This window comes from Stegodyphus dumicola, chromosome 7 (genome assembly GCF_044657685.1).
Source record: "Stegodyphus dumicola isolate Sdum_Otavi_A_Nest chromosome 7, ASM4465768v1".
Classification (NCBI taxonomy): domain Eukaryota; kingdom Metazoa; phylum Arthropoda; class Arachnida; order Araneae; family Eresidae; genus Stegodyphus; species Stegodyphus dumicola.
Genome location: NC_140774.1, coordinates 34,819,735 through 34,832,802, shown reverse-complemented (window position 1 = coordinate 34,832,802; position 13,068 = coordinate 34,819,735). Strand labels below are relative to the sequence as shown.

Sequence of the window (13,068 nt, the reverse complement as noted above, 5' to 3'; positions counted from 1 at the left end):
TTGTATAACACACAGAAACTTGAATTTGTGAATGTTTATTATAAAAATTGTGTTATCAAAATATGTATGTACACCTTGCACAAAAAAAAAAAATGGAACAGTTATATATTTCCCATTCTACTGGACCGATTGTCGAAATTTAACTTTCATTTTACATGTCTAGAAAACGTGACTTAGAATATATATTAGATTTATATATATATATCATTGTTCTAACTTACATATTTTGATGCAAAATTGTACTTTTTCTGAAATAACATAACAATTTTTTTCATATTTCGATTCTACAACTCAAATTCTGCCTGGATATCTTGTGATTTTTAGTGAGAAATTAAAAAATTTATCTTGGCGCATTTTTTTCATTTCTGCCAAGAATAATTCATTTGTCAAACTTCTTAATTTTTAGCAACCTTTTTTCATTGTGCATGGGCTGGAAAAAGGTCATCTTTCATACAGTGGCGTAACTAGAACTCTAGGACCCCTATGCAAAAAAATTTCTTGGCCTCCCAATAAATTTACAGTATTCCCCCCCAAAAAAATTGAGGTTTACGCCCCCACACTGCACATGTTTCTACTGCTTACCTTAGTGCTTGCCGAACATTACCTTCGCCAGCAAGATCGCCGGATCTCTCTCCTATTGAGCTCGTTTTGGAGCATTATGTGCAAGGCCCTCCAACCAGCTCAGGTTGTTGACAACATAACGCGCCAGTTGGACAGAATTTGGCACGATATCCCTCAAGAGGACATCCACAACCTCTATCAATCGATGGCAAGCTGAATAGCTGCTTTCATAAGGGCCAGGGGTGGACAAACGCATTACTGACTTTTACCCTTTGTGAAGCACTTCAATAAATCATCCAATTTTTCTCAAACTATAATCATTTGTTTTTCTGTACATGTACATCACTTCTGCCGATTTTCGTCCCATTCAGATCCTTCTTCATGCGTCGTTTTTTTGTCTAAGAGTGTATTTTTTGATAGTTCGCCTTTTTCAGTGATTTCAGTTGAAATAGTTTCTGATACATTTTTAATTCTTAAAATTACACTTGAACTGTCTGATGCTGCATTTAAATGCTCGCAAATTTCTAATGGCTGTTCCTGTGAGCTCAAAGTTGATGCTTGATATTCTTGACTATCTTGATGCTTGATATTCTTCTATATTCTTGACTAATTTTCAACTCGGAAATACTGAACAGCAGTTTTGATTTTTTCATTCATTCAAAAGCATCGCATAATTATTTTTTCTTCTTTCTTTTTTGCACCCCATTTAAAGCTTCTTCTCTATGTTATAATATATTTTAATGTTCTGGTTTATGAATATAAAGGCATATAAGTAGAGTAAAACATTTAACTCATCATTTAATAAACCAAAAAGAAAATTTTAGAGTATCATGCATTATTTTATGTCTGTTTAAAATAGTATATTCTGTATCGTTTCTTAAAATCATAAGGAATTTATTTCACTTTATGTTCATTTTGAATCTAAACAAATAATATAAATTTAATTCATAATTTATATTATTTTTCTATTCTAAATCCTAGAGTTCCTTTATGTTAATTAGCTAGTTATTTTATGATTTAGACATTTACTGTCATTTCTTCTTTCTATTTCCATGCCAGAATGCGAATTATCTCGCTTGTATTTAAGGTGGGGTCTTTAGATTATAAGACAGAGCGTCTTGTGCCTCTCGAGTCCACATTACTAGGTTGCTAGTTTAAATAAGATCTGTTGTCTTCGGCCTTCTATAGTTCTATAGAGTTATTATTTCAATCTGAAAAAGTTAAAAACTGTGTGAACTGTACTCAGGAGCTGGTTGACTTTCTATTTAATAACAAAGATTATCTCCAGAAGGATATTTAGTTTATTATGTATTTATTAATCATTTTGTTGCTGTAGAGGAGCGATCTGGCTACAAAACATTTTAAATTCTCAATCACAAAGCTCTAAGATCTGTTACAGCAAGTACACAAAAGAAAAGAATACTCAATTCAAATTACGTAGGTCGAGAGTATAACGCGCTAGCAGCGCCTCCTGTCAGCAGCTCTTAATCACTACTAAACATACTCCCGACCTTGAAACCTTGCGGGTTTCAAAATATTACAATTAGTATACACTGTTTTAAAAGCACAATATAATAACAAACAATTATAAGCAATAGCAATACAATGGTTCAATTTTAAAAGACACATTAAATCATAAATGCAATATAAACACTATAAAGAAACACATTACAATACATAAATCTAATTACAATTCACAGGAAGAACACAAATGTCTCTCACATTTCTTTTTAACATTTTACCACCTGGTAATACTATGTTAATCACTCGAACTTTTTTATCCTTTCCAAAAATTATTTCTGCAATTCTACCTGTTAACCATTTTGTACTGAGCATATGCTCATCCTTGACTAATACAAGAGAACCCACCTTAACATTATTTTTAGCAAACATCCATTTACTACGTTGTTAAAGATTATTTAAATAGTCTCTCTTCCATAACTTCCAAATTTGTTGACTATATTTCGTTATTTTTTGCCTATTTTCGGCCTATTTTTTGCCTTTTGAGAGCCTATTTTTGGGTATCTCAATAAGTTGGGGTTCAGCTATTGAAGCTAAAGGCCTCCCTATGAGAAAATGTCCGGGGACAAGGTTTCAAAATTATCAAACTCGGATGATAAGGGAGTAAGGGGTCTAGAATTTAATACGCTTTCAATTTCTAGAATCACAGTGAGAAATTCTTCAAGAAACAAATGAGCATTGCCAATAATTCATTTCAAGTGAAACTTAAAAGATTTCACCCCGGCTTCCCAAAGGCCGCCGAAGTTTGGTGATTTAGGAGGAATAAACCTCCACTCAATGTTTTCACTTAGCAGGTATTTAGTCAGTGTTTCATCTGGGTGTTTAACCAATTTATGCAATTTTCTGAGCTCAATGCTTGCACCCACATAATTCTTTGCATTGTCACTGAATAATTTTGCACATTTACCCCTGCGACTAAAAAATCGTTTCAAACAAGCTATAAAGGCATCCGAAGTAAGATCAGAGACAAAATCTAAATGGATGGGTTTGGTGCTTAAGCATACAAATATGCACACATAAACTTTGTTTAGTTTACCCTTACACTGATTTTTAAATTTAATGTGGAATGGTCCACAAAAATCAGTTCCAACATTACTAAATGGGTAAGAAGGTGTTACTCGTTCTTTGGGCAGATCACCCATTATCTGAGTCTCAAAAACAGGTTTGTTTTTAAAACAAGTTATACATTGAAAAACAACTTTACGACAAACATTTCTGCCATTTAAGACCCAAAATTTACATCGAACGTGATACAATAATGCATTTGAACCAACACGCAAATATTTTAAATGATAATATCTCACAATTATTAAAGTTAATGGATGCTTATCTGGCAGAACAATTGGATTTTTCTCATATGTACTGAGGTCAGAACGTTTCAGTCTGCCTCCAACCCTTAGAACATTGTCTTTATCTAAAAAACAGTTTAAAGATTTTACCTTGCTGTTGCTAGGCACTGAGGCACCTCTCTCAAGATGTTTTATTTCATCTACAAACTCACCTTGTTGGATTGACCTAAATAAATAGATTTCCACTCTTCTCAACTCGCTAAATGTAAAGTGACCTGTAAGCTTTTCATTTCTAACATTATTGATAAATCTAAATACATAGCACATAACATGAACAATAGTTAAATAATTATTACTCAAGGAAAGAATATCATCAACTATAGAACTATGATTTAAAACAGTAAAGGCAATAGGAGAATGATATTAGAGTCATCAGTTTTCTTTAATTCATCATAAAAGTCATCTAAAGAAATTAGAATGTCATTATTGTCTATCAGAACATTAGTCTTTTCTCTCAAAAATTGGGGTCCATGCCACCAAATGTCACTGTTCAATAAAATGTCAGCACTGACTTCCCTGCTGAGGAGATCAGCTGGATTTTGCTTCCCAGGGCAGTTTGCCCAGGCACTGGTATTACTTAAACTCTGTATTTCGTTAACTCTATTGGCAACAAATGATTTCCATCGTTTCGTAGATCCTTTAATCCAATAGAGAGTTATTTTTGAATCCGTCCAAAAGAACACTAAGGAGGGCTTTTTTAAATCCACTGTTTTCTTGACTTTACTTGCTATTCAGGCGGCAAGCAAAGCACCGAGTAATTCTAGTCTAGGTAGAGTGATTTTCCTTAGTGGTGTCACTCGACTCTTGCTAACCAATAAATTCACTTCGATGTTATTATCCTTCACAACTCTTGCATAAATAGCAGCACCGTAAGCCTTTTGGCTAGCATCGCAGAAGCAAAGTAGTTCTAAGATATCGGTTGGCACTTGTATATTTAAATTGAGCACGTTTCTAGGAACTCGTAGCTCTGAAAGATCAGGAACCTCAGAGCACCACTGAAGCCATATTTTTTGTAGATCTACAGGTATTTCTTCATCCCAAGAAATTTTGAATGAACTTTGCACGAATAGTAAACGGCGAAAGCAACCCAAGCGGATCAAAAATCCTTCCAATTGTACGTAGTAGGAATCGTTTGGTACTTTCGTTTTTAGACAGACTGTCCACTAGGCTCTGCTTTCCCAATATTAGACAGTCTTCAGCAGGATTCCATGACAGTCCCAAAACTTTAATAGTGTTGACTTGTGGCTGTGTATCGAAACCTTCACGTGTCCAAAACTGCGTCAATGTATTATCATTTGTAGTTCATTTTCGTAGCACCATGGCTCATAATTGATGTAGCTTGAGTAGAGATCTCAAAAGCATCCAACACATTATCAGCTCCAGAAATAAAATCATCCACATATAAACAGCGCTCTAAGCATTCTGTTGTAGTCGTGAATTCTTCAGAGTGCTTTCTCATGTGAGTTTTCAAAGTAGCAGTCAAAACGAATGGACTGGTCGTAACACCAAAAAGAACACGATTAAATCTGTAAACTTGAATTTTACCATTTTCTTCCCACAGAAAACGAACTGCATCTCTGTCCTTTTCGGCTTATAAAATTTGTAGGAAAGCTTTCCCTATGTCTGAAGTAAAGGCGACTTTGTTTAATCTGAAATTAACAAGAATGTCGAATATGTTCGAATTCAGGTTTGGCCCTGACCACAGACAATCATTTAGACTTAAATGCTTAAAGTTATGACTGGAACTCGCATCAAATACTATTCTCATTTTTGTAGTTGCACTTTCCTCTCTAAAAACTGGTTGATGTGGCAAATAGAACACAGGTTTATCAACAGGTTCATTAGGACATCTAACTTTCTCTATAATATTCTTATTTTCATAGTCTTTTTAAGTTTCAATATACTGCAAATGAAGATTTGGATCTTTTTGAAGTCTACGCATAAGTAAATTAAGTCTGTTTTTAGCAATGATGAAGTTATTATTGAGCTCTCCCCAATCTCTTTTCCATGGTAATTGAACCTCATACCGGTTATCTTTAAAACGAACAGTTTTTTCAAATGTTTCTAAAGATTGATCTATCTCATTTTCACTGGGATCATCTTTAATTCCTATAGACTCAAGTTGCCAAAATTTTTTAATTTCATTTTCTATATCACTATAATTATTAATTAATCCACAGTGAACTGATCGCGTTATTTTCAGTCTCTGAACCTAAAATGCTACCAGTTGCTATAAAGCCAAAAACAGAATTTTGAAATCTTAGCTCTGAATTGGGCACTTCAACTTGACCGAATTTTAAGATCTGATAAAACACCTCTGCACCTAATAATGCATCAATTTTTCCTCTTTTATAAAAGTTTGGATCAGCAAACTTAATGTTTTGAGGAAAATGTTTAGTCGGAATTTCTATATTATTTATTGGTATGGAGTCCGAGACTTTAGGCACGCACAAAAATTCTAAACTCATTTCAAAGTCAATACCATTTGAAATAGAAGCACATACTTTAGAATTAATACTTATTCTCGTGTTATTTAATCCAGAAACCGCAACAGATATTTTTTCTCTTTTAATCCCTAACGAATTAGCACATTCAATCGTTAAGAATGACGTCATCGAACCTACATCACACAAAGCACGAACTAACTGATTTTAATTCACCATAACAATCTCTGATTAAAATATTCGCAGTAGAAAGTAAAACATTTTTAGTCTGACGCATTCCATTTACAGCTGTGCCGGCGAAAATACTTTCTTTATTGGTAGAAGAAGAGTCGTAAACAAATTTTTCAGCATTCGGATTGAGACTGACTGTCATCTTCTCCCCCCCCCCCTACTTCCGGCTTTGAAATATGAGCACTTTCGGATTTATTTTGTTTTTCCTTTTCGAAATGTAACAGCGTTGAATGCTTTCGTGAGCATTTTTGACATCGATAATTAGATGAACACGTTCGAACGGAATGGTTTTTCAAACAATTAAAACAAAGCTTATTTCTTTTCACGAATTCACACCTGTCATTGACAGAAAGATTTATAAATTCCGGACACTTATATAATGAATGGAATTCTTCACCATGGCACTTTATGCATTTCAAATTTATGTTTTTTGTATTAGAAGTGGATATCATACTCGTAAGTTTTTTATGTGGAGAATTATTACTCTTTTTTACCTCCTTTATTTTACTATTTTGAAGCGTTCTCGCTTGGCTTTGTAAAAACGAAAGTAATTGTTCAATCGTACCAAATTCTTCCGAGTGTTTTAATTCCTTTTCCCACCAGTATCGAGTCGATTTATCAAACTTATCCACTATCAAATATACAATCATTATTTCCGATAAGTTTTCTACTTTGTAGTTTAAAATATTGAAAGTTCGAATACATTCGTTCGTTACATCAATTAAATTTAGAATAGAACTAGATGTCTCACTAATACTCGGTTAATTCAAAAGCTTTTTTATTATAGCATTAAAAAGCTCACATTTATTCGAATACCTATCTTCTAAAAGTTTCCAAGCTATATCGAAATTTGTATCCGAAATAGAAATAGACTGTATTACTCTCAGAGCTTCGTCCTTACAACTAGCTTTTAAATATTGCAATCTCATTGCATTACTCGAAATAGATTTGTTTTCTATTACACTAGCTTTAAACATATCTTTAAACATTATCCAATTCTCTATTTTACCATTGAATGTTGGTACCGATAGCGTTGGTAACTTAACATCCGAAAACACATTTGAATTATTATTACTCGGCACAGAAGAAACAGAATGTTCAGAGTTCATCTTATTTTTTACTACTGCTAATTTATGTTTAATCATCAATAGCAACTCATCAACAATATCATCTGTATCTTCTTTATCCTCAACATATTTATCCAATTCTTCGGGTTTACATGCTTCGAAAATTGAATAAAATACAGATTTAAGTTCGTTAGAAATTTCATTAGTTTTGGTTTCAAATAGCTGCAACGCAACTGAATCTGAAACATCTAATGACGAAACTTTATCTTTATGCCACATCAATGAACTTTTTAACACTTTTTCTAGTTTTTAGAGCTTCCATATTTACTACAGTTATACTCTTCAAATTTAATAGAGATTAAAATGGGAGAGCTCACCTTCGATTCTCGACGGACCACTTGAACTGTAGTCAGGAACTGGTTGACTTTCTATTTAATAACAAAGATTATCTCCAGAAGGATATTTACTTTATTATGTATTTATTAATCATTTTGTTGCTGTAGAGGAGCGATCTGGCTACAAAACATTTTAAATTCTCAATCACAAAGCTGTAAGATCTGTTACAGCAAGTACACAAAAGAAAAGAATACTCATTTCAAATTACGTAGGTCTAGAGTATAACGCTCTAGCAGCGCCTCCTGTCCTGGACTCCTGTTAGTAGTAAAAACTCTTACTACTGAACACTGTGAAAGAAATAGGATACATGAATAGAAAGGAAGGAAAAGGAGAGGTGATTTAACCCTTTTTAACTTATATTAATATTCGAGATTAAACCATTAAGATTTATATAAATAAATTAATTGCATGATCAAGCTTTAAAAAAAGAATTGGTGTGAAATTTACAACGTGCAAGAAAAGTTGTAATTCTTACCCCTCAGCCAACTGATTCTTTTTGTATTTACGAGAAAATTTGACATCTGGCTACAATACAAAGTCGTTTCCTAAAATTGGGAGTTTTGGGAAATCTCTTGGATTTCAAGAGTCCTTAATTTTTGCCTTAGTTTTGTCACATGCTGACCTTTCAAAAAATTAAGGACTTGTTCTGACAATAAACTCGAGCTACAGTCTGTTCCCAATTATCACTAGTGACTTGAAAGCTCTCCTCTAGAAGGGAATCAAAATAAAAGAATATAGCTTTTCTGCTTTGTATTCAGTTGAAGTTTTGTTACATGTAACACTGAATTAAACTTTGTCTGCTTCCAAGGGCCCTGTAACTGTGTTATATGACACAGTGGGCCCCTGTAAATTTAAAAGAAGACGGATTCTAATATATATATATATATAAGAAAAATAAAGAATATCTAAAAATAATTAGATTAAATAAGCAACGTTAAATTTCCCTTTTCAATTCTAAAAATAGTAACCTTTCTCTGCACTGCGTCATTTCTAGATTAACCCTTTACGGCACAGTGTGTCCAGTCTGGACACACCTAAAAATTTTTTTCTGTATGCACAAAAAAATTGAATGAAAAAGGATTTATAGGTTACTATAAGTTACTCTGAACCTTCTTTATTTATAGTAGATGGCAGGTCAACACAAACCAGTCCATATATTTTAGCCATGCTTAGTTTTTCAAGACCCTCATTTTTCAAAGAAATCTTCCAGATTTTTTTTAGGGTATAAAAGGAATTGTTTGAAAAGAAATATGTATGTTATGTTTTTGGTTGTATGCTAATCGCCTTATTCTATAAGTTTTAAATTTTTACCTTGAAATTTTGCCTAAAATCAAACGGCGAACCCTAGGTGTGCCCAAACCGGGCTCATTGATAATCTAGTACAACTGGAGAGCCTGTATTCTTTGTTTCTCCACATCTCATTGGTCAGTTTATTGACAAAAATGCTCGTTTCAGCACTCTTTTCGAAGCTCTGTTCAATCAGTGTGCCACTTTGGGCACATCCACAGAATTAAAATGATAAATGCTATCTTCACAAAATTTTACTTGTGTACTCCTCTAGGTATAATTAGACTGCCTACCTTTTTTTATTTTTAATCAAAACTCTGACTTTAAAAGATAGCGTGCCGGAAAGGGTTAATCCATGTCCATATGATCTCATGTACCGTATTTGACGGCATGTAAGACGCACTTTTTTTCCTAAATTTGTTCTCAAAAAAGTTACCTGCATCTTATACATGAAGGACACAGGTTAACTTTCAATACTGAATGCTATTTTTAGCCTGTATAAAAGTCTAGACACACATAACTTTTTTCTACATCTGCCATAATTATTTTGCACATGCGTGAAATATCTGTCACCAAAAAGCACACTTGCTTTCTTCTATGCTTTGGCCTAGCTGGACTGTAAACTGTCTGTTCCTACTTTCTTACTGCAAAGTTATCTAAAATGTAAGCTTTTTGGGATAGGCACAGTTAATTTACTAACTTGTTTGTGGCTGCAGCATGTTTGCTGAAATAAAAAAATGAAGATTTAACCTGCCTTCGCCTCCAATTTCCTATTCATTATGAATCAATACTTCTATGCCATCAAAATTTCTGCTGATCAGTTACTTCCGACTTTGTTAAAAATATTGCAATAATGGCAAGGATTGAAATAAAAGCAAGGAAAAGCTGGAACTGTTGATGCATAATACCTATATAGGGTAGATGCATGCTGAAGAGGAAGAATTCTGATTGCATAGTTATGTTGACTTCATAATATTTAAGAAACTTGGCAGTCGAGGCAATTTTAATTCCATTTTTATTTTCTAGTTGACGTTTGTGGCCACAGTTCACTTGGCTGTCGAGACATGCCTTTTCAGCAACATTTACATTTTTGACAAGCAAGACAGCAAAATTACATCCTGGCAGGCCACCAAGCGAAGCTGAAGTGCGTAGTAGTGCAAGATAGAAGCACATGAAGAGAAAGGTTTTGGTTTAAAGTTTCAGTTTCCAATTATTACGTCATCAGCGCAACGCAGATCATGCAAAATCGAATGATCTAGAAATGACGCAATTCAGGGAGGTTATTACAATTTTAAACAGAGAGGAATAATTAAAAGAGTTTACCGTTAGTTTAAATTACAATTTTCATTTACATATGTTTTTATCTTATACACACACATATGTATATATCGTCTTTTAAGTTTAAACATATAAATGTAGTTCAGTAGGGCATTCAAGGGCCGTGTAACTCTTTGGGCCCCTATGCGACGGCATTCTTTGCATACCCTTATTTACACCACTGCTTTCATATTTTCAAATAATTTTAACAAATTGCGTAAACCACATTTGGCATTATTATCGCTTATAACAAATATGCCAAATTTCAAACTACGCCAATATTCATGTATATCTTAGAAAATTTTGAATTTAAAAAATCTAATTTTTTTGCATGTATGCTGAGCCTTAGAATCGAAATATGGAAAAAATTGGTATATTATTAAGAAAAGTGTGATTTTGTGTCAAAATACCATGCTATATACAAATCTAATATATATATCCTATACCATGCTATATACAAATCTAATATATATATCCTAAGTCATGCTTTTGAGACATGAAAAATGCAAGTTAAATTTAGATAGTCGGTCCAGTAGAATGGGAGATATAAAACTGTCCTCCCCCCTTTTTAGTGCAAGGTGTACATCCATGAAGCTCATAAGAGGGTTATTTATATTTATTAGCATGCTAGAATGAAACTGTGTTGCCGTACTACCAGCATTTCTACAGTTCTCTTGTCATGTAACAGCAAAAACATGTTATAAGATGGATGAGCGATATGTGTATTAGAATATAAAAATGAAAATTAAATAAGTTTTTTCTTAGTAAATATGGTTGAAATATCACTAGTCTGATGAATATTAAAATTAAGGAATGAAATATTATTAGATATTCATCTCTTTACTTGTATGGAAGTGTGTGATAAGCATCAGCAGTATTATATGATTGAAAATGAAATACTACCAGTGCTTCTACAGTTCTCTGAGCGATATGTGTATTAGAATATAAAAATGAAAATTAAATAGGTTTTTTATTAGTAAATATGGTTGAAATATCACTAGTCTGATGAATATTAAAATTAAGGAATGAAATATTATTAGATATTCATCTTTTTACTTGTATGGAAATGTGTGGTAAGCATCAGCAGTATTATATGATTGAAAATGAAGTACTACCAGCGTTTCTACACTTTTCTTGTCATGTAACAGCAAAAATGTGTTATAAGATGGATGAGCGATATGTGTATTAGAATATAAAAATGAAAATTAAATAGGTTTTTTATTAGTAAATATGGTTGAAATATCACTAATCTGATTAATATTAAAATTAAGGAATGAAATATTATTAGATATTCATCTTTTTACTTATATGGAAGTGTGTGGTAAGCATCAGCAGTATTATATGATTGAAAATGAAGACATTAATCAAGAAATGATATGCATCAGAAACTTAAATTAGACTAGAAGGAAACCCATCAAATTAAAATAAAGATTTACAGGATTGTATTACATACTAACATTTTATTTTTTATTTACGTACATAATATATTTTCGAGGTAAAATTAAGCAAACACTCTAATGTGTGTACCTGTGAGATAATTTTTATATAACTTGAATTGACTACAAATATATTTTCAAAAACATATTTATCCTAAATATCTTTTCTTATGAATGTTACATATTAATTCCAAAAAATATTCATAATACTCTGTAACTTGAAGGTATAAAGCAAGTTAAAAAAAATCAAAAAATTTTCATTGAAAAGTAATAGCTAAAGTATTTTTTAAGAATAAGTTAATTTTAATGATTCTTTAATTCATCATTGTAATTAGATATCATAATCACAAATGCTGCTAATGCTTAGTTGTGAACTTTAGTTTGTAAATATTATATCTTGTATTGTATTATTAAATGTTTTATTTTTTACTATTGCAGGTTTACTATACCAGAATGTTTGCATTGGTTTAAAAACATATTCATTACTATGGTGTACTCATTTTCAGTAGTAACTCCATTTGCAGTAAGTAATTTTGTTACAATGTATGAACAGGGCCAGTGCTAAACTTATTGCTGCCAGGTGCAAACTCTGGGACTTCGAAATTCTGCTACCTGGTTTCTTACTAAATTCTAAAAAATATACTGCCTTGTGTGGCTACACCAGTTGCACACATTTTGGTGCCGGCCCTGTGTATGAAAATAAAATTTGTATATACATGTTACTACTAAGTGAGACATTGAAATTTGCTGTGTGTGAAGAGTTTTATTTAGTTACTGTAATTTACATTTACAGCATCATTACTAAATGAGACACTGAAATTGAAATTTGCTGTCTGTTAAGAAATGTGTTTAGTTAATGTGATTCTTATCTTGCTCTCAATTCACTTTACCTATTTAATACATTAATCTTTTTACAATAACCAAAGAAATTAATTTAGATTGTAATTCAACTTTTCAGACTCGGTGAATTTTCATCTGATATCTATTGTTATTACCAATCTGATGAGCTGCAAATGTAGTTTCAAAAATATTCAGAAAGCTGTAATATATATACATCTATATTTTAATGTGTAATTTATATATATTTGATTTTTATATATTTAAATTGCAGCTCAGCATATTAATAGGGAGAAATATAAAATGTTAGGAAAGTAAAATATTAGTAATTCTGTTGGGAAAAAAATGTTTTATATGCATTTCCATAAATTATAGAAGATAAGTTGGATTGTTAGAAGTAAATGTAAAATAAAGGTAGTAAAATTCACAAAGGTCTAATTTAAAGATTCTGTATTACAAGTTATATAAATCGTAATGTTTAACCATTGTAATTTAAAATGTTGAAAATAATATATTAATAACTTATGTATAAAGTATAAACTTTGTAAACAAAATGTATAAAATTTTAAGTGCATTCTTTAAAGTATATCTTCTCAACATTCATATTCTTTGCAGTTAGTTG

General features: G+C 32.0%; 1 protein-coding gene across 1 annotated transcript in view; it reads left to right on the top strand.

The window, feature by feature from the left end:
- The window catches only part of LOC118188978 (polycystin-1-like protein 1), a 601,848-nt gene that overhangs the window by 576,396 nt on the left and 12,384 nt on the right, over positions 1–13,068 (top strand). The window contains exon 45 of the mRNA XM_085820080.1: positions 12,048–12,132. Coding sequence (XP_085676206.1) covers positions 12,048–12,132 — 85 coding nt within the window. The remainder of the gene's footprint in view (positions 1–12,047; positions 12,133–13,068) is intronic.